This window comes from Psittacula echo (assembly GCF_963264785.1).
Source record: "Psittacula echo genome assembly, chromosome: 4".
In the NCBI taxonomy this organism is placed as follows: domain Eukaryota; kingdom Metazoa; phylum Chordata; class Aves; order Psittaciformes; family Psittacidae; genus Psittacula; species Psittacula echo.
Window position 1 is genome coordinate 37,629,838 of NC_137738.1, and position 22,956 is coordinate 37,652,793.

Here is a 22,956-nt window from a genome sequence, read left to right on the forward strand (position 1 = left end):
AGAATACAACCGCTCACCAACCGGTACCTCAACCCCACCCCGCAGTGATCCAGCCCTTCCGGGTAACTCTCAGTTACATCCTGGACATGACGTGCTATGATATGAAATACCTCTTTGGCTAGTTTGAGTCAGGTGTCCTGTCTCTGCTTCATCCTGGCTTCCCCCCCTCCCTGGCAGAGCAGGAGACTGACAAAGTCCTTGGTCAGGGTAAACATTCTGACCAGCAACTGAAAACATCGGTTTTATCAGTATTATCCCCAGACTGAAAGTCAAAACACAGCACTGCACCAGCTACTAAGAAGGAGAAAAAGTGACTGCTGCTGCTGAACCCAGGACACAGGCCATGGGAAACGTAAAGGAAATGAGAAATAATATTTTCTGTCTCCAGGGTCCTACAGACTGATGATAATGGCTTTGCTGAAATTCTGTCCTTAAAATTCCACTGCTGCAGTGAGGAAGTGGAGATATTTTTTTTTAGAAGATAACATAAACTAACATCCTAGCATATTACCATAGGTCATCACACTGATTCTCACTGCAGTAGTGACTGTTTCCAGGATTCTGCAGTATTGTCAATGTCCTTCGGTAGCTTCTAGTTTTCTTACAGCAAGCAGTTTCCTAGCTTTGAAACCTGCTGTTTGGTAGCACAGGTTGTTGTCATAAACACATAATTTAAAATTAAGCATTTGCCATGTGTTACCTCCTCTTAATTGAAAGTGTAGGAAGCCCCATAAATAGCATGTGTTATAGGAGAAATATATTAGTAGATATCAATGAACTACATGCGTATACTTACTGTAAGCTTGTAGACAACATACTCACCTCTTTCAGACATAAATAAAAGTCAAACTTATTTGTTTCCCACCACTGAGCAAATTCAGGTAAATTCTCTGCCATAATTTTTCCTCTTAGCAAGGAAAATCAAAACGGAAATAGGCAGTTTACTGTTTTCTAATGTATATAGCAGTCAATTGTTCTATTTTCAAACACTTGTGTCTGTCCGTAAGCTATTGTGTAAAACTAGCTATTACACACACCTGGAATAGCTTTTTGTTCTCTGCTATGCAGCTGAGCTGAATTGTTAACAGCTGAGTATTGGAAATAGGATGGCCTGAGGCCATAGTGGTCAGTTTTGTTATGGTTTTGGTTTTGTTTGATTTCTTTTTTTTTCTTTTTTTTTTTTTTTTTTTTTTAACCATGAGGACCTCAGGATTTAAGCAGAGTTATATTAATTCCTGAACTGTATGCTCTGTTATGGTCCAGTTTTAGCTGAAATACTAGGATGCTTCCCAGGTAGAAGCCATGTTCTTCAAGTTTAACTATTGCCTTGTTCTAAAGACTCTAGAAACCAGTAAAGATTTGTCTGCAAGAGGATTTTCAGTTATGCTACTAGCAATGCAGATGACTGGTGGATGTCAAAGGTTAGGATGCTGCTTGAAAGAAAATTCCTTTCTTATACTCTAGAGCAAACATGGTTCTAAAACACTGTGAATGAGCCTCGAGAAAGCAAATTGGAAATTGCAGAATATTAAACAAAAAGTGTATAGAAGAGGAAACATGCTGAGGAAAACTTGCTTAGGATGTTCAAAAATTTCAGAACATGGGTGTTTCAAAGACCTGTTTTGTTGTTATAGGATGCTATCAAGTCAGGGAGCCCTACCTTTTATGCTGCCTGGCTATTTTCTGGTTTTATATCATTTTGGAATAAAATAGATGCCTTTGTTTTGTTCTGAAATGCTGTTAGGGGATGTATATCTGTCTCCGACAGCCTTGCTGAAGAGCTACCTGCCATATGTGCTGTGCCAGGAAAAAAATCTTTATTGATCTTTAGAAGAAATAGAAGGCTTGTCACAATCTGCAGTCACAGTGCTTTGGAAACATAGGATTAGTTCCTTACTTGGCTAGAGTAACTGGGATACTGTGGTGATAGCCTTCTTTCCACTAGTATTCTCTCTTCAGCAGGAATTGAAAGAAGACACAGTAGCTTGGTAATGCTATAACAGTACTGTTATATTTGGACTTTTCTGGGTTTGTGGCAGGAGCAGAGTAAAACTGAGTTTTATGTTTCTGGAGTAACACAAACATTGGTTGGGCTTCCGCTATACAAAAGTATTGTGAATTCATGTTGGATCACACCATTTATTACAAAATGGTGGCTTGATTTTAGTGAGAAGTATTCTGTGTGTTTTGATTATGTTAACAAATTACATTGGCTATGTTGGATAAATTCACAGTTCTCAGGATTGCTGTAATCTGTTGGGGTTTTCTGGAGGTAGATGCTATAGGACAACTTAATTATCTCTTTTAACTTGAAGCTATTTTCTCTTTGTTTCGTCCTTCCATGTCTTCCCCACTAGCATCCACTGGGAAATCAACAACCATTATTGAAGGATATGTATGTTTGCTAGCATTTTTCTCATTTGTCTTTATCTGGAGCCCATACTCCTGGGCCCTTTCCAGAAGTATTCATCATACATGAGGTTAACAGCTTTCATTTTCTATGCTTTTACAATTCTATCTTCGGCAGACTAAAGGTAATCTGTCTTTTATCCTGCAGCGACTTTCCTCATTCCCTATTTATTTAATTATGTTTCTCTAGTGTCCTGGGTTCAGCAGTAGCAGTCATTTTTCCTCCTTCTTAGTAGCTGTTGCAGCACTGTGTTTTTGACTTTCAGCCTGGGAATGGAGCTGATAACACCGATGTTTAGACTGACCAAGGACTTTGTGACTCTCATGCTCTGCCAGGGAGGAGGAGAAGGTGGGAGGAAGCAGGGACAGGACACCTGACCCAAACTAGCCAAAGAGGTATTCCATACCATAGCACGTCATGCCCTGGATGTAGAACTGAGAGTTCCCGGAAGGGCTGGATCACTGCGGGGTGGGGTTGAGGTACCGGTTGGTGAGCGGTTGTATTCTCTTCCTTGTTATTTCCTTTATCATTATTATTATTGGTGGTAGCAGTAGTGATTTGTGTTATACCTTAGTTATTAAACTGTTCTTATCTCAACCCATGGGAGTTGCATTCTTTTGATTGTCCTCCCTGTCCTTCCAGAAGCAGAGGGAAGAAAGGTTGGGGGGGGAAGTGGACTTTGTGGTTCTGATTTACGGCCTGGGCTTAAACCACGACATCTAGTTTGAAGAATGGTCAAGTTTCATAGAAGAAAACCTGAATGGATAAAGATGAAAATGACTGTGATTTTTCTCTGCTTTAACTACATGTGCAATAGATATTTGAATAGGAGAAAAAGGTGACATACTTCGTTATGCTTGCATGGTTGAGTTCTTGGAATCTGACTAATTGCCACATTTCCACACAAAAAAAGTTGCTGCTAGTTCTTTAAGCTTCCTATTCCCATCTCATCAGAACTAAGTTTTCTGTCCAGATTGTTAGAAATTCAGAGAATGCTTTTGCTGGAGTGATGCTAAAGACTTCATTCAGCGATAGTACTGCTTTTGGTTCTTCTGCTTAGGAGTTTGACAGGGTGCCATTGTGTCTGTTCAAATGCCCTGAAAGTTTTCATAATGGTTACAGTGCTGTGTCACCTGTTGTTTTTTGCTGCAAAGTTTGACTGAACCACAGAAGACACAATGTTTGACATAATGGGAGAGGGAGTAGGCATGAAATCAGGTCCAGTTCTAGTATATTTTATGAAGAATATAGCAAAAGTGAAAGGAAATTAATGCAATTTTGGCAAGATGGAGGGAGATCACTAGTTGAAGTCCACATAATGAAGATCAAGCACAGTCGCCTAGAATCAGATCTACTAGAGCCAGCAATAGTTTGAGATCTAAGATAATTTCTTAACGCAAGGAGAATTTTCTTTACTGATAACTTTCCTGGGTAAGTATTCTCCAAATACGTAAGCTTGTGAGGAAGCTATGTGCTGTAAAGTTCAGGCTTGAAAGTTTCCCATCCGTGGCACTCTGTCTCTGATAGAGACACAGAAAAGCTTTTGGTATTTTCATTATTTTGTTTGTGAAAAAAGAAAAAAGCTTATTAAAATCAAGTTTTGCCCATGACAGAGGCAGATTATGTTTTTTTGTTCTTTCTCCCTGACTGCAAGGTCAGATAATATCTTTCCTCTCTGGTAAACAGATGGTCCAGTGAATACAGGCTTTTCTTACTTTCTGCGCAGCTGCTGAAGTGGAGATAATGTAATAAGTACCATTTAAAAAAAAAAAGAAAGAAAGAAAAAAGAAAGAGGGGGCTATAGGAAAAGCTGATCTTTGGGAAGACTTTATATGAAGTGAGGACAAAAAAGCAACAACCACTGTGTAACCTTTTTTCGCACTATCTGCCACTGTGTGTAATAACAGACTGGTGAAACAAGTTCCAAACTTACAGAAGAAAATTCTCACTGTAATTTTTTGAGGCTTACAATTCTGTGCTATAAAGCCAGTGTCTTGGAGAATGTGTTATCTGCTTGGAAAAAAAGTAATATGCTGCTCATTAATAAGTTGAGTTGTCATGATGGAAAACACAAATGTTATGCAAGATGTATTTCTGTCTGAAATTAATAGATGCTGAATGGTATTATAGCTCATAAAAATGTGTGTTTAGCTCTTTTTCCCTAGCAAATGTCTTTTTAGGGCACGTTTACAAGCACTTACAAGGCTTTTATAAAATAAAGCAGTCTCACAGTGAATTAATAGTTTTGAAATAAAATATGTGGCATGTACCCTTGTACATGTACAATGACACTGATTTGACAAATGTTTTGGGTTCCAGTTCTATTGGGATACTTTTCTCACCCCTATCAATCTGAATCTTTTCCTTTCTCAAAATATGTGGCCAGCTTGTCAGGAGTAAAGCTGACTTGTTTTAACTGTCCAGACAAGTAAAGACAGGCTGCTGTTCCCCTCTTCTATTCCCATTTATTACTACAGCCACTTTTTTCTTAGTGATTCCACTGGGGCAAGCAGCATTCATTGAATCTATTGTGTCAGTACCTTTATAGATAACCAAAAAGTTTTGCAAGATTTTCAGCTCTTACTGAAGCTTTCAGTATGTCCCTTGTCAAGTGACAAGGCCGATCAAGTGACTGATCATTTTAAATAACCTGCTAGTAGTCTAGTTTAGAACTGTTAAGCCATTGTGGCTCTGGTAACGTATGATGTAAGCACATGATGTTGGATAAAAATGGTAGGTTGAAGCTTTGCATATATGTAACTTCTGCTTCAGTTTCTGGGTATAATGTCTCCTGTATTCACATGGTTGAGATGCCAACAAAGGATGCTTTCTCCCCGGGTCCGCAATTTTCTTTTGCCTTTCAATGAAGCTCAGTATTCCATTTCCTTTTGTAAAGCATTCCAATGCTAGGTACTCCATTCATCCTCATTTAAAGTCCTGCAGTTTTTACACCTGAGGCCTGGTTGTCCTCAACCTATAGCTGTATCATAGGATACCTCAACCTCAGTCTTTGCCATTTGCTGCAGCTTGCCTGCATGCTGCTATTTAGTGATGTCTAGATTGCTCATGGTCCCTTTGTAGGGACCGTAGTGGATTCTCATTCATTCATTAGTGGTATATTATCAACAGTGTGTAATTCCAAAATTACTTCCAGTAACAATTTCTTTGATATTGTTATATAAGCAATTTGTAGCTGTTGTTTTTTGTTTAAAACAACAGTTTTTATCTGAAAGGGAGTTTTGTTTAGAACTTAAGCATTATTTCTTTTCCTTTTTCTGAAATTTGTTGCAAACTTGGGCTAAAGATCATACCAGAACTGTGTTGTCCTATGATATAGTTTATTCTACTTTGAGTTGCTGGAATTCGAGAGACAAGGTATAATTTGTCACAGCATATCTTTGGTTTTCATCTTTATTTTGGTCTGCCAGTATTGCAAATTGTGGGTTACTGCCATTTCTCTATATCCCAGGGCTACATATATAATTTATCTCCCTTCACATGTGGTTAAGCATTGCAGGTTAGTTGTGAGGAGGTTGGTTTCTTTGTTTGTTTGGATATTTTTTTCCTCACAGATGGCATCTGGTTGTGTTGCTGAATACTCTTTTAGTATTTGTAGTCTAGCATGTGTCAAGACTAATATGGGCCAACTTTTTTAAAAAATACATAGATCTGGTGGGCAGAAGCTTTGATCTGAACAACTCCCTGTTACTTTTACATCTGGGAAAAATGTGCCTGCCCTTCTCAGCAACAAATTGAGCATATTCTAATGGTTTTTTTTGGTTTTTTTTTTTTTAAGTCTTGCAGGGACTGGAGATTTAAATATAAGCAATTAACTGAAATAATCAGTATCATCTGCTGTGACTACATCCTGAGGCTGTGTGTATGCCCACTTTGTCTTTGTTTAACATGAATGGGATTTCCGTGGTTGCTGAGTTGCGTGGGATTTAGACACATAAGCCTGAAGTTTGTGAGAAAGGGTGCACAGTAAGCTTGGCTCTTTTTCACCCAAAAGGTTCACTAAACATTTTCAGATTTGCTAAACCTATTTAAACCAGCCTTTTAGGACTTTGGTGTTAACATGGAAAAGTGAATGTAGAGCTGCAGAACCACTCAACACATAGTACTCAGTACACGTAGGTTTTTGCTAGTGCGAGACATCCTCGTGGTAGGGTGAAAGGTGGTGGTAAGTTATCCAGAACAAAGCACTTTTTTTCTTCTTTCTACATGAAATGGTGCCCAGATTGTCTATTGCAGTTTCTGGTAGGGAAGAGTGATCTTCCATTTCCGCCCCCCTGTGCTTTCAGAAGTGACAAACCAGCAGTAAGCTGCCTTTGCTTTGCGGCTATCATAATACATGGAAGTAAGAATAGTTTCCTGATTTCTGATCAAACTTTATTTTGTAATTAGGAGTGATTAAAGTTTATTTCAGTTATGGCAAGGTACACTGTCTTCTACCTTGTACCTGCTGAAATAAATTATCAGTTAACACTGCACTTACTGGCTTGAGTATGTACCTCAGGAGCACTGTCTGAACACTGAATAGGCACAAATAGAGCAGAAATAAACAGCGTAACTTTTCTTTCTCTCTGCAGAGTTGACCCCTGAGGAGAAAGCTATGAGAATTGCCAAAGCTATGCGTAAGCAGTCATCAGAGGTAAAAGAGAAATGGGAGAACCTAAATGCCAGTGCCAGTATCTGGCAGAAACAAGTGGACAAAGCATTAGAAAAACTGAAAGACCTGCAGTGTGCCATGGATGACCTTGATGCTGACTTGAAGGAAGCTGAAAATGTGAGGAATGGCTGGAAACCTGTGGGGGACTTGCTCATAGATTCATTACCAGATCACATTGAGAAAACTACAGTAAGTATGGAATTCCTGGGAAATATTTAGCCTGTGTGAGAGTCAGACCCCTACATTCTACTACCCCTAGTTATGGTACCTATACACATTGTACACTTAAATTCTCATGTGCAGGTTATAGTGCTTAAGTGATTGCATAAGCACATGTGATCAGCAAGCTATAGAAGTGTACAGAATATAACATTCATCAAATGAAAAAGATTGTGTTCTAGGATTTAAATATTTTCTTTCTAGAAATACTGTCTAATCCATAATTAGGCTATGGGTGTGTTTGGATCTTTGCCCGAGCACTGGATTATGATTGAGCCGAATCAGTTATCATTTTGGCAGTTGACAGTAGGCTCCCCTCCTTTTTGTAGTGGTGAGCTGTCAGATCTGTTTGGTCATCATGTATAGCTTTCTTAGAAAACATTGGGAGCTTTTTCAGTCATCCAGAAATATGCACATGATTTTAATTTCTGTTCCTTAACTTTCACAGACTTCACACATCTATTACCTATTTTAGCTTTTCACTTTTTAATCTCAAGAATGAATATAGCAAAACATTAGAGGACCCTGGGGTCATGTACTTGACCATCTATGTCTTCAGCATGAGACACTGGAGTTAAAAGAATGAAGAACTGTGGGCTACAACCAGTTTTTTTGCGAATACTCTTTCTATGTATACACAGCCTGTGGACTTATGAAATTAACACACGTCTGTGTTATTTCACGTATATCAATATAAGCATCCTCCTTCTCCAAACTTTGTTGTACATTCAGGTTTAATGGAACCAAAATCTTTAAAACAAAAACAGAGCTGACTTATATCCAGACTGCTGTTGATCTGAGAAGCGATATATCTCCTCCCCCGCTTACATTTTAGTATAGATACTAAAGCAAGCAATAAGATGTTGGTGCTGAATTGCTCTTTGTTCTCAAGTTAAGAAGTGGTTTGTCATATCTTGATGGTTTATTCTATAAAGAAGAGTAAAGCAAAGTCTTTTAGATTTTCATCGCTGCTCAAAAAACTGTAACATCTGCTGAAGTAGTATGGCCCTGCTGGCTGTCCAGAAGCCAAATGCTTCTGGAACAGAGGCTTCTGCTTGTCAGTAGGTTCCTTCTGTTCCTGGGCGGGATGATAGAGATTTTGAAGGGAGGTAAATAATTGAATTGTCTAAAGAAAATATTTTTCTAGTTGTTTTTGGCTTGTTGCATGATGTTTAATCAAGCCGTTTATAGGATTGAACAGTTAACAACTCACAGCAAGCAAGACGTTTGATGCATCTTCAACTGTAACTAAAATTTGCATCAATTTTATCTTAATACTGTATTTAGTTCCATTAAATTCAATAAACCTTTTTCTTCTTTTTAATCATTGTAATAGTTTTACTCTACAGCTGTAACCAGGTAAAACATTGTACTCCTTTTCCTTAGAAGATACATTCCTCCATGCTTTGCTAATTCAATAATAGCTTTTAAATTGATTTTTTTGTCAGCTGCTTAATCCTGGAAAACTGTAGTTACTGCATGCATTTTTTTCTTAAGAGCACTTTACACATGGTAGACTGCTAAAGCTCCTGATAGAGGATCATGTATTTCTTTTTGGAAAGAAAAGTTCTAAAACTATATGGCATCACTAAAAACTTAGTTAAATTGTTTTTGGGCACAATTTGGATATGGGCATTTGAGTAAATATCATACTCTTTTCTCTAAGGATGTATATAAAGGAGTGAAGGAGTTAATAAGAATACTGAAGTGAGTGATCATTCATTGCCAGAGAGCTGAGTTATGTACTTGAGTTGTTTAGCATAAGCTGCCATGTTGGGCAACTCAGCACCCTTTTGTGCTGCTCAGGTGTCTGTTGAAAATAAATGAATGCTTCTTACTCTTTTAGGCTTTTAGAGAAGAAATTGCTCCCATCAACTTGAAAGTTAAGACGGTGAATGATTTGTCCAGTCAGCTGTCTCCACTTGACCTTTATCCATCGTTAAAGATGTCTCGTCAACTGGATGATCTTAATATGCGGTGGAAACTTTTACAGGTATTCTTCTGAATGTGTACAGTAGGTGTGGGGGAAGGGATGCTCCTCTTAAAAAGAGGCATTATTACCATTTGTCCATTATTTCTGTCTTTAAGGTGTTACTCTAGTGGTACCAAAGCAACATAGGGAGCTGTCTTTCGTTCTGTAGCTTAAAAAAAACTTTTCCTTTCTCAGCAGTTTACTCACTGTCCCAGCAGTTTACTCACTCGGGAGACATTAATCTCTGGAGACTAAGGGGAACTATTGCTGCATGGTATTTTGTATGTCTTATAGCAGTATTTTTACTGCATAAATCACTCACTGAGAAATGGTGTACATATTTCTGCTGTGTTTCCAGCTTATGTGAATGCTGGTTTATTTTGGGTTTGAGCGTTAAGTTTCAGCAGGGAATTTCACTTAAAGTGACTTAAGTATTGGTAAAGCTGTAACAGGATGTGAGCAATAGTACATTTAGCATTATAAAACAGAAGAGGATATGCTGTATGAAAGATTCATATTGCTTAGTTATGATTGTTGTGCTTAAATGGTCTGAGAAAGGTAAATCAGTGTGCCTGATTACAGTTCAAACTCATGCACAGTTTCAGTGAATGATTTAATGAAGTTTCTTACATCAGTTAAAAATTCATTTATCAATTTTTGCACTTTGTCACTCTGTTTTTGGTAGGAAATACAGTGAGTCAGTTGCTATTTATTTCTTTACCTGGCTTCTAGGTGATATTAAGTGTTTGAAAGAATTAGGGTAAGGATGGAGGATCTGTCACCTCTCTAGCTGAGGGAAGTGGGACAGAATTTTCAAAACCTGGGCATCAGTTTCTGGGCTGAATGAGTTGCTCCTGAGGGGCAAAATTGTTGTGTCAGATCAGACCTTCCCTTTCCTAATATGGTAGTGGCTTTCTTTTTCTTTTTTTTCCTTTTTTTTTGGTTTTTTGTGTATGTGTCCTCTCAAACTGAGTTAACCAAGCAGCTAAACTGCTGCTGGGTTTGTGTCGTGGTTTAAGCCCAGGCCGTAAATCAGAACCATGAAGTCCACTACCCCCCCCACCTTTCTTCCCTCCACTTCTGGAGGGACGGGGAGGAGAATCAAAAGAATGCAACTCCCACGGGTTGAGATAAGAACAGTTTAATAACTAAGGTATAACACAAATCACTACTGCTACCACTAATAATAATAATGATAAAGGAAACAACAAGGAAGAGAATACAACCGCTCACCAACCGGTACCTCGCCCCCACCCCGCAGTGATCCAGCCCTTCCAGGCACTCTCAATTCTACCTCCTGGGCATGACGTGCTGTGGTATGGAATACCTCTTTGTCTAGTTTGGGTCAGGTGTCCTGTCCCCACTTCCTCCCGGCCCCTCCTCCTCCCTGGCAGAGCATGAGACTCACAAAGTCCTTGGTCAGTCTAAACATCAGTGTTATCAGCTTTGTTCCCAGGCCAAAAGTCAAAAACACAGTACTGCAACAGCTACTAAGAAGGAGAAAAACTGACTGCTACTGCTGAACCCAGGACAGTTTGCTAGTGCAGTTTCAATTAATAAACCAGGAGGAGACCATGTCAGCCAGTGAAGCAGTATCTTTCAAAATGGTTTCATGCTGGAAAGGCAGCTGTGAGATCAGTACAATCAAACTAAGACCTGCTGACTATGGAAATTTGGACAACAGAAGGGTTGGGAGGAGGTCAGAAACTTCAGCAGTCAGCTATAGTCACCATGAACCTACTATTATTCATTATTGATCTGCAGTACTCTCACGGAACACTGCACGAATATGAACATGACATTCATCAAGCCAATGAAAGAAAACGGTAGCCTTGAATAAGTGGATGTCAAATAAGTGCTATGACGCATGGACTGCCTAAATTTATATAAGTAAAAATTAATGTAAATAATTGGTTTTGTTATCATGGTTCTGGTGTTACAAAGTAAGCGCAATATGAATTTTGTGTATTTGTGTTTATGTGCAGATGTCTGTAGAGGATCGCCTTAAGCAGTTACAGGAGGCACACCGAGATTTTGGGCCTGCATCACAGCACTTTCTTTCCAGTAAGTTCTTTGACTTAACAGATGCATGTGAGATATGATGGCTTTCTCAGACACCGACTGCTCTTTACTCCAGATTCCCCTATGGCTTGAGAAACAGGAAGTTCCTCTACCATGTTATTGTTTACATGTTTTTCTAGGGGAGTTTCATCTTCATAACTCCACTGACATTCTCACTAGTGTGCTTCTCATTGCAATATCTTGCTGAGTTATTGTTGCACCTCTGGTTACTTCATTCTTTGTCTTCTGTTTGCTACAAGGTCTGACATTTGGCTGTTCCAGAATCTTTATGTGTTCATAACCACATCTTTTCAGCCCCTTTTCTTCAGTTTCCTTTTGCTTTGTGGAATTAGAGGCTTCATGACATACATTCCTGGAACCTCAAATAATGGGGTGCAGAAAGCATGCCTGCCTCAATTCTTCAAGCCTTGTCCTTTCATCATTTTCTAGTGAAAATTGTAAGCCTACAATCTTCCATATACTAAGAAGGCAAAAGCAGATGCCTTTGCTCCCTCATTCTCATTTGATTTGTTGTAGATAAGATAGGTTGCGATATCAAGATCTGTGTTGGCTTTCTGATGTTCTAGCTTACCTGCCGGCTTCAGAGCTCATGATATAAAACATTTGCCCAATGAGGTCTCTGGTTTTAACTGGAGGCTTCAATAATAAAGATAAATTTATTGCAGGAGTTGGGAAGTGAGCATAAAAATGAGCAGATCTGTCCCAGAGATTCTCAAGTGCTGTATGTCACTGTATAGCTAAACAGCTAATGTAATTTCAAAAAATAAATAAATCTCAATTTATTCTGGAATTGCATGATAACCATGTTTTCTTCTTGAATTGACTAGATTTTCAGTAAACATCATGGTAAACAACATGCAGTGTATTTAAAATATTAGCGCTCTTACGCTAAATAACAATACTTGGAGCCACTTTGTCTTTTTTTTTTAATTGACAAGCCAAACAACTTTAGAAGTGTGTGATATTTTTGGTTGAGTTTTTTTAAAACCCCACTAGAAGTATTGCATAGTGTTACCACCATGGTTTTGTAGCCCTTTCAATCTTGAGCTTATAACCTCAACAGTACACCAGTACACGTACATAATAATTTGTAAAAAGGATATAGATAGAGTGGTACCTTTGGCACTCTTGGAAAATGCCAGATTAATTGTTTAGGAGAGTAGTCAGTCTAGTCTGTGTAATTAAAACAGACTAGGAAGTAACATAGGGAAAACACAGTTTGCCCTGTTCTAGGTGGTTTGTGGAGTTCCTGACTTCACTCCTGTGTCACTGTTAAGTCTGTTCACTTCACCTGGACCAATGCAAATATTCAGGTGACTGGAATGAGGGAAAATCAGTGAAAAAGTCTACATGAAAAACAGGAAGATTTCCAGGCAAGGTTGGCTGGTACTATTTGCCTTGACCTGGATCATTTCCTTGATTTACCTTACAGCATGCCACTACAAATAGTTGTATTCAAAAGACTGTGTAGTGAACTGGCTTTGCTGTTAGATAAGACATTCATAGAATTATTTCCAAAGAGACTTATCAGCATGCCTCAGCCTTGCTTAGGGCATCTTCTCCAGGCTTAAGGGGACATTTGGTTTATGTTACATACAAAAGTCAAGAATGGAAAGTTAAACAGAACAGGATGCCTGTTGGTAGGTACCGCAAAGAGCTATAGCCAAGTAAGTACTGCACTCCTCCAAAACCAAATAATACGCAGTTATCCATTTAAATTATTTGCTCAAAACAAATTACCTTTCCCTCCCCACAACCTACAGCAAAAACTTCTTCAAAAAATCAAACCTGTTTTAAAAGCTTGAACTATACAGAGTTACAGAACTTAATACCTACAACTTTATATGAAGTCTGTTAAGTGAAAGTCAGGCACAGTAACTTCAAAGGAAAGTAATAAAAAAAATCATTAAATCTGGAAAAATGAAGGTTTTATCCTGACAAGTTGAAATAGCGTGTATTCTAAATGAAATTTTTCAAACCTTTTTAGCAGCCACAAATGACTTCTGTGAGGAACAAGTAAAGAAGTATTCTGAATAAAATAATCTCAAACTCCTAAACCTGTGATTATGATATGTATGTTTTATACAAATCTATATCACCAAAGCTGCACTGACAGCAGCTATTTTCAATTTACCTCACCTACCTGTTACTCTTGCTCCAAATCCTAACAAGAGACTATAGCTTGCCATCATTCCATTTTCAGATGAATAGCCCCTAGTTGTCATTTAATCTGTAAACTTTTTCTACCTGTTCATCAGATTCATTATGAAGGACCTTATAATTTCTCCAGGTTCAGCCTTTCATGGGGAAGGCAATCTAGATGAGATTATCTAGCACCCTGATTCCAGTCCCATTTATCTGAGCAGTGGCTAATAGTGTTTCTTTACTAAAAAGGCACAGTGCAGTGTTTATTACTGCTTTCGGAGCTTTTTGAACACCAATTACATGGATTCATCCAGACCATTGCTAAGCAAGTGCTTCAGAATATTTTTTAAGTTTAGCAAACAATATGATACTGGCTTTTCCTAAAGTGCCCTGCGATAGGAGGCTGAGGTAAAACAGTAGGCCACTACAGTCTATGATCCCTTTCTTATCTAAGCTATTCTTCCCCTTCCATCAGTTGTAGGCAATTGCTCTTTTTTTCAGTGCTTTTGAAATGGAAAGTGAGTTCCTTGCAAGTAAGTTAGTAATCAGTAAATTTTACGCATCCCTAATACAGGTAAAGATGAAGAATCCTTATTATCCGTGACTCTTTGCAAAGGGGTTATTTTGCTGTCTCTTGCTTTTAGATACAATAGCTTGGGTTTTGTTTGTTTGTTGTTTGTTGGGTTTTTTTGTAATTATTTTTTTTTTTTTCTAAAACCCATGATCCACTCATCTCTGTGGTGTTTTGCGTAGTCTTGAAAGATCCACGGTGCGCTAACTCCACATGTTCCCTAACAAATAGCCCAGGTCTTCAAGCGGCCTGCTCAGAGCATGTTTAAGTAGTGTCCAGCCTTACTAATATCTGCAGACCTGCTAGTGAATGCCAGAATCAGTAACTACTCTGTTCAGTTTTCATCAAGAAACTAATTTTAAATAAGAATGGGAATATCATTTTGCAGAGCTTCATGCAGCAGAGAGCTTGCAATGGTTTTAGAAAGGTTGTTCCAAAATAGGCATGGTATGACTTGGCCTGTAATAACTAATGGTTTAATTTATTATGTTGTTTAGTCTATATCAGTGTCAGTGTAAAATATCTATAGTTTGTTACAGCACGTAAATTGTATGTAAGCAAACTATGGCCAGATTTTTCTTCTTAGTTAGCTGACTTATTAGTATAGTAGTACCAGTGCCACCATAGCTGCCAAATTGCAACACTGAAGAAACTTTACCCGGTAACTATCTACCTCTTTACTGCAAATGTTATTTTCTTCTTTAAGTAGTGATAGGGAGATTTCTCTATTTTTCCTAGTGAATAATGTAGCTTCATTGGTTCCTGTAGTTTCCCAAATATTCTTCCCAGTTAATCTGTATTTCAGTAAATGAATGTTTCTTAAATTATAAGCCATGAAATTTTGTGTGGTCAGGGAAGAGGTGACAGCCATTAAACCCCTCAGGGGACAGCCAGCCAGGAGCAGGGAGAGACCTGCCTCTCTGCAGCAGCACCAGCCTATGGGGCATACACAGTTTAGAAGTCTTCACTGCAGCCTTGAGAGAGGTCTTAGGGGGAGAGGAGTTATTTTCAAATGGGTTTTTTTTAATTTTTCCTAAAGAGGGATGAACTCTAAATTGAGCCATGCTTGAAGAATATTACATTCATTGAGAGTTTAATTACTTGAGATCCAGTGTATGTCAAAGCTGTGTCTCACTTTACCAGGTTTTTAAGAAGTGGCGTTTAAGGAGTAGGCTTTTTGTCTTGGAAGTGTTGGCATGTGTGTATGCTTTAAATTCATCCCATTGTGATGATCAGTTATTCCTACCCATTCTTTTAATCTCTTCTTCTCCACTGAATCTATTGAAGTGAGTTTCTTCTGTAATAAACCCCTAATTCACCAGGTACTAGTCTGATAATTTCTGGTGGGACACATATGTACCTTTGGTTCTTCAGTAAATAGCTACTTTTAAGTTATGCATCAGCAGTCCTGTTAGCCTGAACACTTTTCCCCTATTCTCTCCTGGGATCTTTAAATAAGCAGAATCATGGTGTCATGTATGACTTCATGCCTTTTGGAACTCAGTGTGCAGAAGGCTTCTTGCTGTTATGGATGGTATTTGTGTATCAGACTAGCATAAATTCTGCAAAGATTACTACTGTTCAGCAAGGAGTCCAAGGACTGATTTTAATGCCTTTTTTGTTGGTGATACAGTGTTAATCAATATTTATTTGAGTTGCAAATGGGAGCTAAGGTTGGTAACTAATGAAAATAAGGTTGATATTTCTCCCTTTTGTTCTGTTGCTGAGCATTAATTATAGTAGTGAAAGCATTTCTTTTGAAACCTTAAACTGATAATAATTGTATTGTGGTAGGAAAACCAGTGTCTCCATTTTCATCAGATGGATAGCTTGCTTGCTCAGAATATATTATCCTTCTTTGAAGTAGAATCACCACATTTGTTTTGTTTTCCGGCTTGGCCTCAAATAGCTGCCTAGAATAATCTTGACAGATTGACATTGTTTTCTTCAGCTGATTTTCTAATTACTGAGAGTTGTCTGGGAAATTTTAATTGTAAAATAAAAACATAAAATAAAGATAATGGGTTAAAACTTAAACGGGAAATTTAGATTGGATATAAGGAAAAAGTTCTTTACTGTAAGGGTGGTGAGGCACTGGAATGGGTTGCCCAGGGAAGTTGTGAATGCTCCATCCCTGGCGGTGTTCAAGGCCAGGTTGGACAGAGCCTTGGGTGACATGGTTTAGTGGGAGGTGTCCCTGCCAATGGCAGGGGGGTTGGAACTAGATGATCTTAAGGTCCTTTCCAACCCTAACTATTCTATGATTCTAAGATAGGGGTTTTTTTTATTTAGGGTTTTTTTTTTTAAAGGTGCTTTCTAATAATCACCTTCTCTTTATTTCCTCAGCCTCAGTACAGTTTCCATGGCAGAGATCTGTTTCACATAACAAAGTGCCCTATTATATCAAGTAAGTTTGCATTGATTCTTTTCTCCTTAAGCATAACAGAGGGTCTTATTACCGCAACCTGGCAGAAAAACATAAGTACTGAATAATAGCTACAAATGTTATCAAAAGTTTCTCTACATAGTATTATGCTGCATATAACATGTATTTTTGTGTTTATTGCTTTGAAAATTGTATAAATTAGAAATATGTAAAAAGAAATCAATGGCAATCCTTAACATAAAAGCCCACTCAGATAGGAAACAGCAGAGATGCTACAGTGTTATATGGTATTGGTATTCAAGCTAGGCCTGTGCTTATGTGTGCGGCTCATCCAGAGTATAATATACTGTAGAGTAAAGGAAAAAAAGCTGAATACATAATGTATTTAAAAATGCAATGTTTATAACCTATAGCAGAACAGTGGTGACTAATATCTGTAGAGCACATTCATCATTCTGTACAAAATTCCTTCAGAAATAAGATGTATTGACTGTCCTGTTATTTTATTTACCTTAGGGAAGTTTTTATAATGCTTAATATTAAGGTAAATTTAACATTAATGCAAATATAAACAAAAATTGCACAAATACATTGGTTATGATGAGCAATGATTGAGGTATTTATTTTGAAAATGGTAGGGAATACTTAGTTGTGGAAGTGCAGAGATTTTGATGTGTTCTACTCTGAGCAGTCCTTGACTTGGGTATTCTCATTCCATCAATATTTATTCATATACTGTTTGCCAGTACTTCGAAGGTCAAAGATTGCAGCTTTGAGAGAAGGATAGCTTTTTGCCGGAGAGGTAAATGAAATTTTAAGAAGGTACAGTGTATAGTAAGCCAGACCCAGAGTAATTCGTTTAAGGCTGAAGGAAATCTGTGTTAAAATGTTATTGGTTTGAAATTGTAAAAAATGTAGGTTTTTGAAGTTGATAGGATGATTATGAGTTGGACCTGCAGATCATTCATTCTTAAAGAACATCAGTGAGGGCTTTTTACTACTGCATATTGCTCTGTCATAAATCCAAGTGTCACAATTTGTGCTTCAAATAGTTTATGAGTGCTTGAGATCTTTGAAGAGCAGGTACCAGCAAATCTATGTTGATCAAATCTGTTGTTATCATTCCTGAGGTGTGGCGGTTGATTTTTAACTATGATATGAAGATTTATTTTTTTTATAAAGGATCCAAGTAGTAACTAGAAAAAAAGAAAAACCTACTGTGCATATCCTTGGATTCTCTATAAAGGGATTTGTACCTCTGCTGAGAAGTTCTGCAAAAAGCAACAGAAAGCTGTGACACCCAGGAGGAGAGATTCCTCACTTAGTACCAGCTGGCAGAGGAGAGGGCAGAGATTGGATGTGGAGGCATTCTGACTGCCCAGACTCAAGCAGCAGCACAGTGAAAATATCACCCCTGTGATCAATGAAAATGATCACAGCAGTAATTCAAAGAAAGCACTGAAGTTTCAAAACTACAGAGAGCAAGAGGAAAACTATCCTGAAACAGTTTGGGTTTGTTGGTTGTTTTTTTGGTTTTTTGTGGTTTTTTTTTTTTTTTTTTTTTTTTGGGGGGGGGGGTGGTTGTTTTGTTTTTTTGTTTTTTTTTTTTTGTGGATATGTGCTCAGTGGGTTTTGAAAGATGGCAACTCATGTTCCTGCTTTATTTCATCAGAGCTGGTAGCTGAATTTGGGGGTGTTCACTAAGTGTGACTTGGACTGTGAGGAGATCTGTGGAGCTCCCTGTCACATTCACAGTTAGAAGACAGAGATAGGGTGGATAGTCCTACCACCACAACAGATAAAACAAGCTAAGGTTAAAGCCTCTGATCTGTGCTGAGCAAAGCAAAGATTTTTAACTACCATATTTCATGTATACCTTACTCCACCTCAGCCAGATTTCAGGGTTTGAGATATCTTTTTTTTTTATCATGATTAGTTCAGAAGAAAGTAGGTCTTTCCAGAGTGTGCAGCAGATGCAGTCCTACATGCACGTAACTTGGTGGCAAAGTATCCCCTGATACAGTGGACGTGTTCTGATAGTAATGTGTCGGCTGTCCTGGAGCTAGATTGAGAAATGAAGCCAGTCAGGGCTGAGAAACTGTCCTGGGTTCAGCAGTAGCAGTCATTTTTTTCTCCTTCTTAGTAGCTGGTGCAGCACTGTGTTTTTGACTTTCCTGAACCCAGGACAGAAACAAACCCTAGCATCTCTTAGAAATTGTTATAATGGTCTTGCACAGGAAGTTTGATAAAGGGGCACAAGAGCAGCACAAGTTCTGTGAGTGTCGAGGTCTTTATAAAACAGAGACCACTGGTTTATTTTGAGGATGAAGTGAAAAAAATTAACTACTGCATCTCAAAGAAGACTTTCCCAGTAATCTTTCCCTATTTTCAACATGATACATGCTGTTGATGCAATGTGTTGATTCTTGTGTCTTGAAAGAGAAGAATGATGTTACATGTAGCCAGTAGGATTTATTAATTTTAAAAAGCATGAGGAGGAATACTGAATTTCAGCAGCTTCGCAGTCTGACAAGCAGCATGACCTTGGCAGTTTTCTTCTCTTCTTATTGCTTACTGATCTAACTTCGATGTTGGCAGCAGCAGCTAGATAAAACACAGAGCTGTGACAAACAAAATGGAAAAGAACTGATTCTGAACTTCATTTGCTTTGGTATGATCAGGCTGGAGAGTACTCTTAGCTTTAAATATTCTTTTATTCCATTCCCAAATTTCAGATATAGTTTAAAGAAAAGAGGATAACAGTACAACACGAAAAACTTAATTGAATGTAGTGATTACATGAGCTTTTGTAATACAGTTCAAAAGAACAGTCATCAGGATTTAATGGTTTATTGATTTCTTAATATAGAAATAAATTCTGGGATAGAGGGAAAGAATAATTCTCCTTTTTGTTTAATTTTACTAACATCTTTGAATGAGGTGCCTTTATAAAACATGAGTGAAAATTATGATGAGCCTCAATAACTGTCATTCAAGAACAATTATGTTTACTGTCTTTACAGCAAGACTTGTATGTTCAAGGAGAACTTTTAAGGTACCAGTTGTTCATTTTACAGCAAAGGAGAGAAAAAAAGCCAGAACTAGGAGAATAAAAGTATCATTCAGTGATTGGCGGCTGAAAAATGTGAATTTTTAAAAATTAACTTTGAAAGGGAAATAAATGCTTACTGAAGTCAGGCTACTTTAATTCTGAATGAGAACATACACTATTCTTAGACAACCATAAATTCGTACCCTTACTTCATTTTGATTGCTTTTTATGAGTGTCTTTGAAGGAGAAATGTAAAATATTCAGAAAGTGACATAGCTGCAGATGATGATGTAGTTCTACCTCTGTTGAGTATTTAAAACAATAAATAAAGTACTGCGCTCTTCACAGTTTTATTGCACACATAGAATGGAGTTTAAAAAAAAAAGTAGGGAACTGCAACTAGAAAGCAGGAGGGGATTACTTTAGGAAGCAATGGATCTGTAAGGAGAATGTCAAAAAGATGCAAGACGGCTGCATTTTCAGATGAGCAACATTTGTCCTGTTTGTTTCCTGATACCAGAGGTAACTTGCAGTCACGCACATAGAGAGGAGTGTCTCAGGGAAAGAGGTCTTTAGCATGCCACAGCACCATGGTGGCTTTGTAGTCAGTTTGTTCTCCCCACCCATGTTTAGTAGTGGCTGGCATGTCTGCCCTTTCTGGGGTTCTATTTAATCAGGCAACAGAAGTATGTGAAAGGTTAACAAGCCACTGTACAAACTCCTCTGCCCCGTAAGTTCAGACAGAGGCAGTCTGGATTTGGGATATTTTGGAAAGAATTGCTATTCTGCTTGGCTGGAAGAAGGAGCCCAGGTTTGTCAAGGTGTGTGCGCCTGGGCTGTGGCAGATACTTGGTTGAACTGAACCTACACACATGATTTAACCTGTCTTTTTCACTTCTTGAGTTGTCTTACTGCATAAACCGCATTTTCCAAATGGCTTTGCCTCTGTTGATGTGATTTATTCAGCCTTTTTTGCGTCCTGGTTTTTTTTCTTACAACATTTGATAGGAGTTTTTGTATTTCTGTAGTCTCAGTCTTCGCTGTCACAGTAGAATTCAATCAGTGGCTACCTGAATCTGTAAGATCTCAATGCTGTTAAAAAGCAGAAAAAGCTTATTCTTCCATATTTTGTAAAAGAGGATGGGACTACTGAGTAGTATGGAGGAGAATACAGCACAGCAGGTGCAGTATTTGGTAATGCACTTTTATTAACAAAAGTGTGAAGTTTGAGCACAAGGTTTGGCAAACTTGCCATTAAATACACTTTTCATAGATTGGTTTGCAAAGGTTTGAGATTTAATAGAGTTGTCTGCTGCTCATTTATAACTATTTAAATCACACAGGTAAGTCATGCTTGGGTTCTGTAACAGAAAATTAAAAAAATAAAGCCTATATTGCATAGCACTTCAATAAAAATATTCTGAAGAGAAACAGAATAATAAAGGAAACACTAGGTATGATCATTAAACATCTTTGAGGAAAACGCAATGAACTGCAAGCAATGTGCAGAAAATATAATTACCCTGGCATTTCTCACTGTTCTTTTATCTGTAATTTAAGTGTTCTTCAGCTGTGTACCTTTCAATGCTATAAATTATTACATATTTGTATTGTGCAGAAGAAACAAAAGGGTAATACAGAAAGGGTCACAGTGAGTTTAATCTCATGCAGGGCATTATATAAGGATAGCAATTTCTTGGTGTAATCATCAAATTGATCAGTATCAAACTCCATAGTCACCCTGGTTACTTTTCTGTAATCCTGCAGAGGCTGGCATCACTGACATCTTAAAAATCCTATTTTATCCCCCTCCTATATCAGTATTTCCCTCAGAAAAGGAAAAAAAAAAAAAAATAATTTGCGGAGAAAGGTGATAGAGGTTTCAGGTTTTGAGTTTCTTCAATTACTAGTTCCTATGCTGATCTTTGTTTCCTATTAAAGAAATGCAATAGTACATTTTCTCTGGAGAGATTTCAAAATATCTGCATATAAATTGTTCCACCAACCTCTACTATAGATTAGCCTTGCAATGCATTATGCCAACTCTTTTTCATGAAACAGTATTTTCTAATGGGCTTAAAAACAAAAGAAAAAAAAAAATCTGTATCTAGATAAAGCACCATGCACATTTGTAAAGTGGAGACATTATGCCATTTGATATTTGGCAGGGGCAGCAAAGTCAGAGTTCTGAGTACTGTTGATTCATTACTGATCAGTAAAGATCTTGATTTCAGGTAACATTTTATGCAAATTGATTACAGGAGCAGAAAGCAGCTTAACATGATGATGCCAGAGTACTGCTTCAGTGTCTGATCTTGTGGTGTTTGCCAGTGATTATCAATACAGCATTAGGCCTTGCCTGTGCTGGGAAATGATAAAACCCCCACAAATCTGTCTCTAGTATTCTTTCATGTAGACAAAAAGCTAAAAAAGAAGGAATTGAATTTTATTTTTCCCCTCCACAACTCCATGGGCAGCTTGCCAATACCTGGAGACATACTACTTAGTTTCAACCAGACTGTTCTCTTGCTTCTAAAGATCAGAAGTGACAAGCTAGCTGTTTCTCAGCTCTGTATTTACAACCAGGAAGTGTTTTTAACATGGATTATCTTTGCCAATTATAATTAGAAAGCTGCCAGCAAACATAATGGATAAGAAACAGATTGCAAGGGTAAATGTTTGTCATTTAAGCTTTAGAGCACTTCATTAATATGTAGCTTTTAAAATTTGGTATATTTTATGGTTATAATGTTTATTTTTAGTTACTGAGATATGCACAAATGCATTTAGACTTTAAATTACACTGTTTCATCTTGTAAACTATTCATGGATGCATATTTTGCTATGTGGCTTATAACTGCATCAGTAAGTTTTGCGGAAGAGAGCTGAGAGACTCTGAGTAACTTCGACTTTTTATACTAGCCACTAAAAAATAACACTGAATGAATTCTCTTGTAGCTCAGTCAGTGCAACACTTTTAATTCTCCACTGACTGAATCAAGTGGGAAGATGTTAAATGTTTGCACCACTTGTGTTAATGCTCTGTAGACCTTCTCACTTCTGTCGTAGCAGAAATCCCTTATGCCACTCGCTGCACAGAATGAAATCTTGTAACTTGGGCTCCTGTGGACCTTGAAAAGTTCTTTTTATCTAGTCCCATTTGCATGCAAGATGAATAATGAGCCCAACTGTTGTTTGCTTTCACTCAGGGTAAATATCACTTCACTCTACAGGTAGTTCTTCTTGAAGTTAGTAGAGTATTTCCCAGAGAAGATGCGCCTTGGTGTGAGTGTAATTGCGACCTGGAACAGAACTACCACAGTGGTTGTAACAGAGAGGGAAGACTCAGTAGATTTGTCTGCTCCTGGCTAAATGCTAATGCTTGTTTTGAGTCTTTTCTGCAGTTCAGTGAGGTGACTAAGAATTATAAACTTCTTATATTTTTTC

General features: G+C 37.9%; 1 protein-coding gene across 1 annotated transcript in view; it reads left to right on the forward strand.

The window, feature by feature from the left end:
* UTRN (utrophin) overlaps positions 1–22,956 on the forward strand; it is a 404,863-nt gene that overhangs the window by 323,488 nt on the left and 58,419 nt on the right. Inside the window, exons 62-65 of the mRNA XM_080615656.1 lie at positions 7,003–7,271; positions 9,148–9,294; positions 11,259–11,337; positions 16,418–16,478. Coding sequence (XP_080471782.1) covers positions 7,003–7,271; positions 9,148–9,294; positions 11,259–11,337; positions 16,418–16,478 — 556 coding nt within the window. The remainder of the gene's footprint in view (positions 1–7,002; positions 7,272–9,147; positions 9,295–11,258; positions 11,338–16,417; positions 16,479–22,956) is intronic.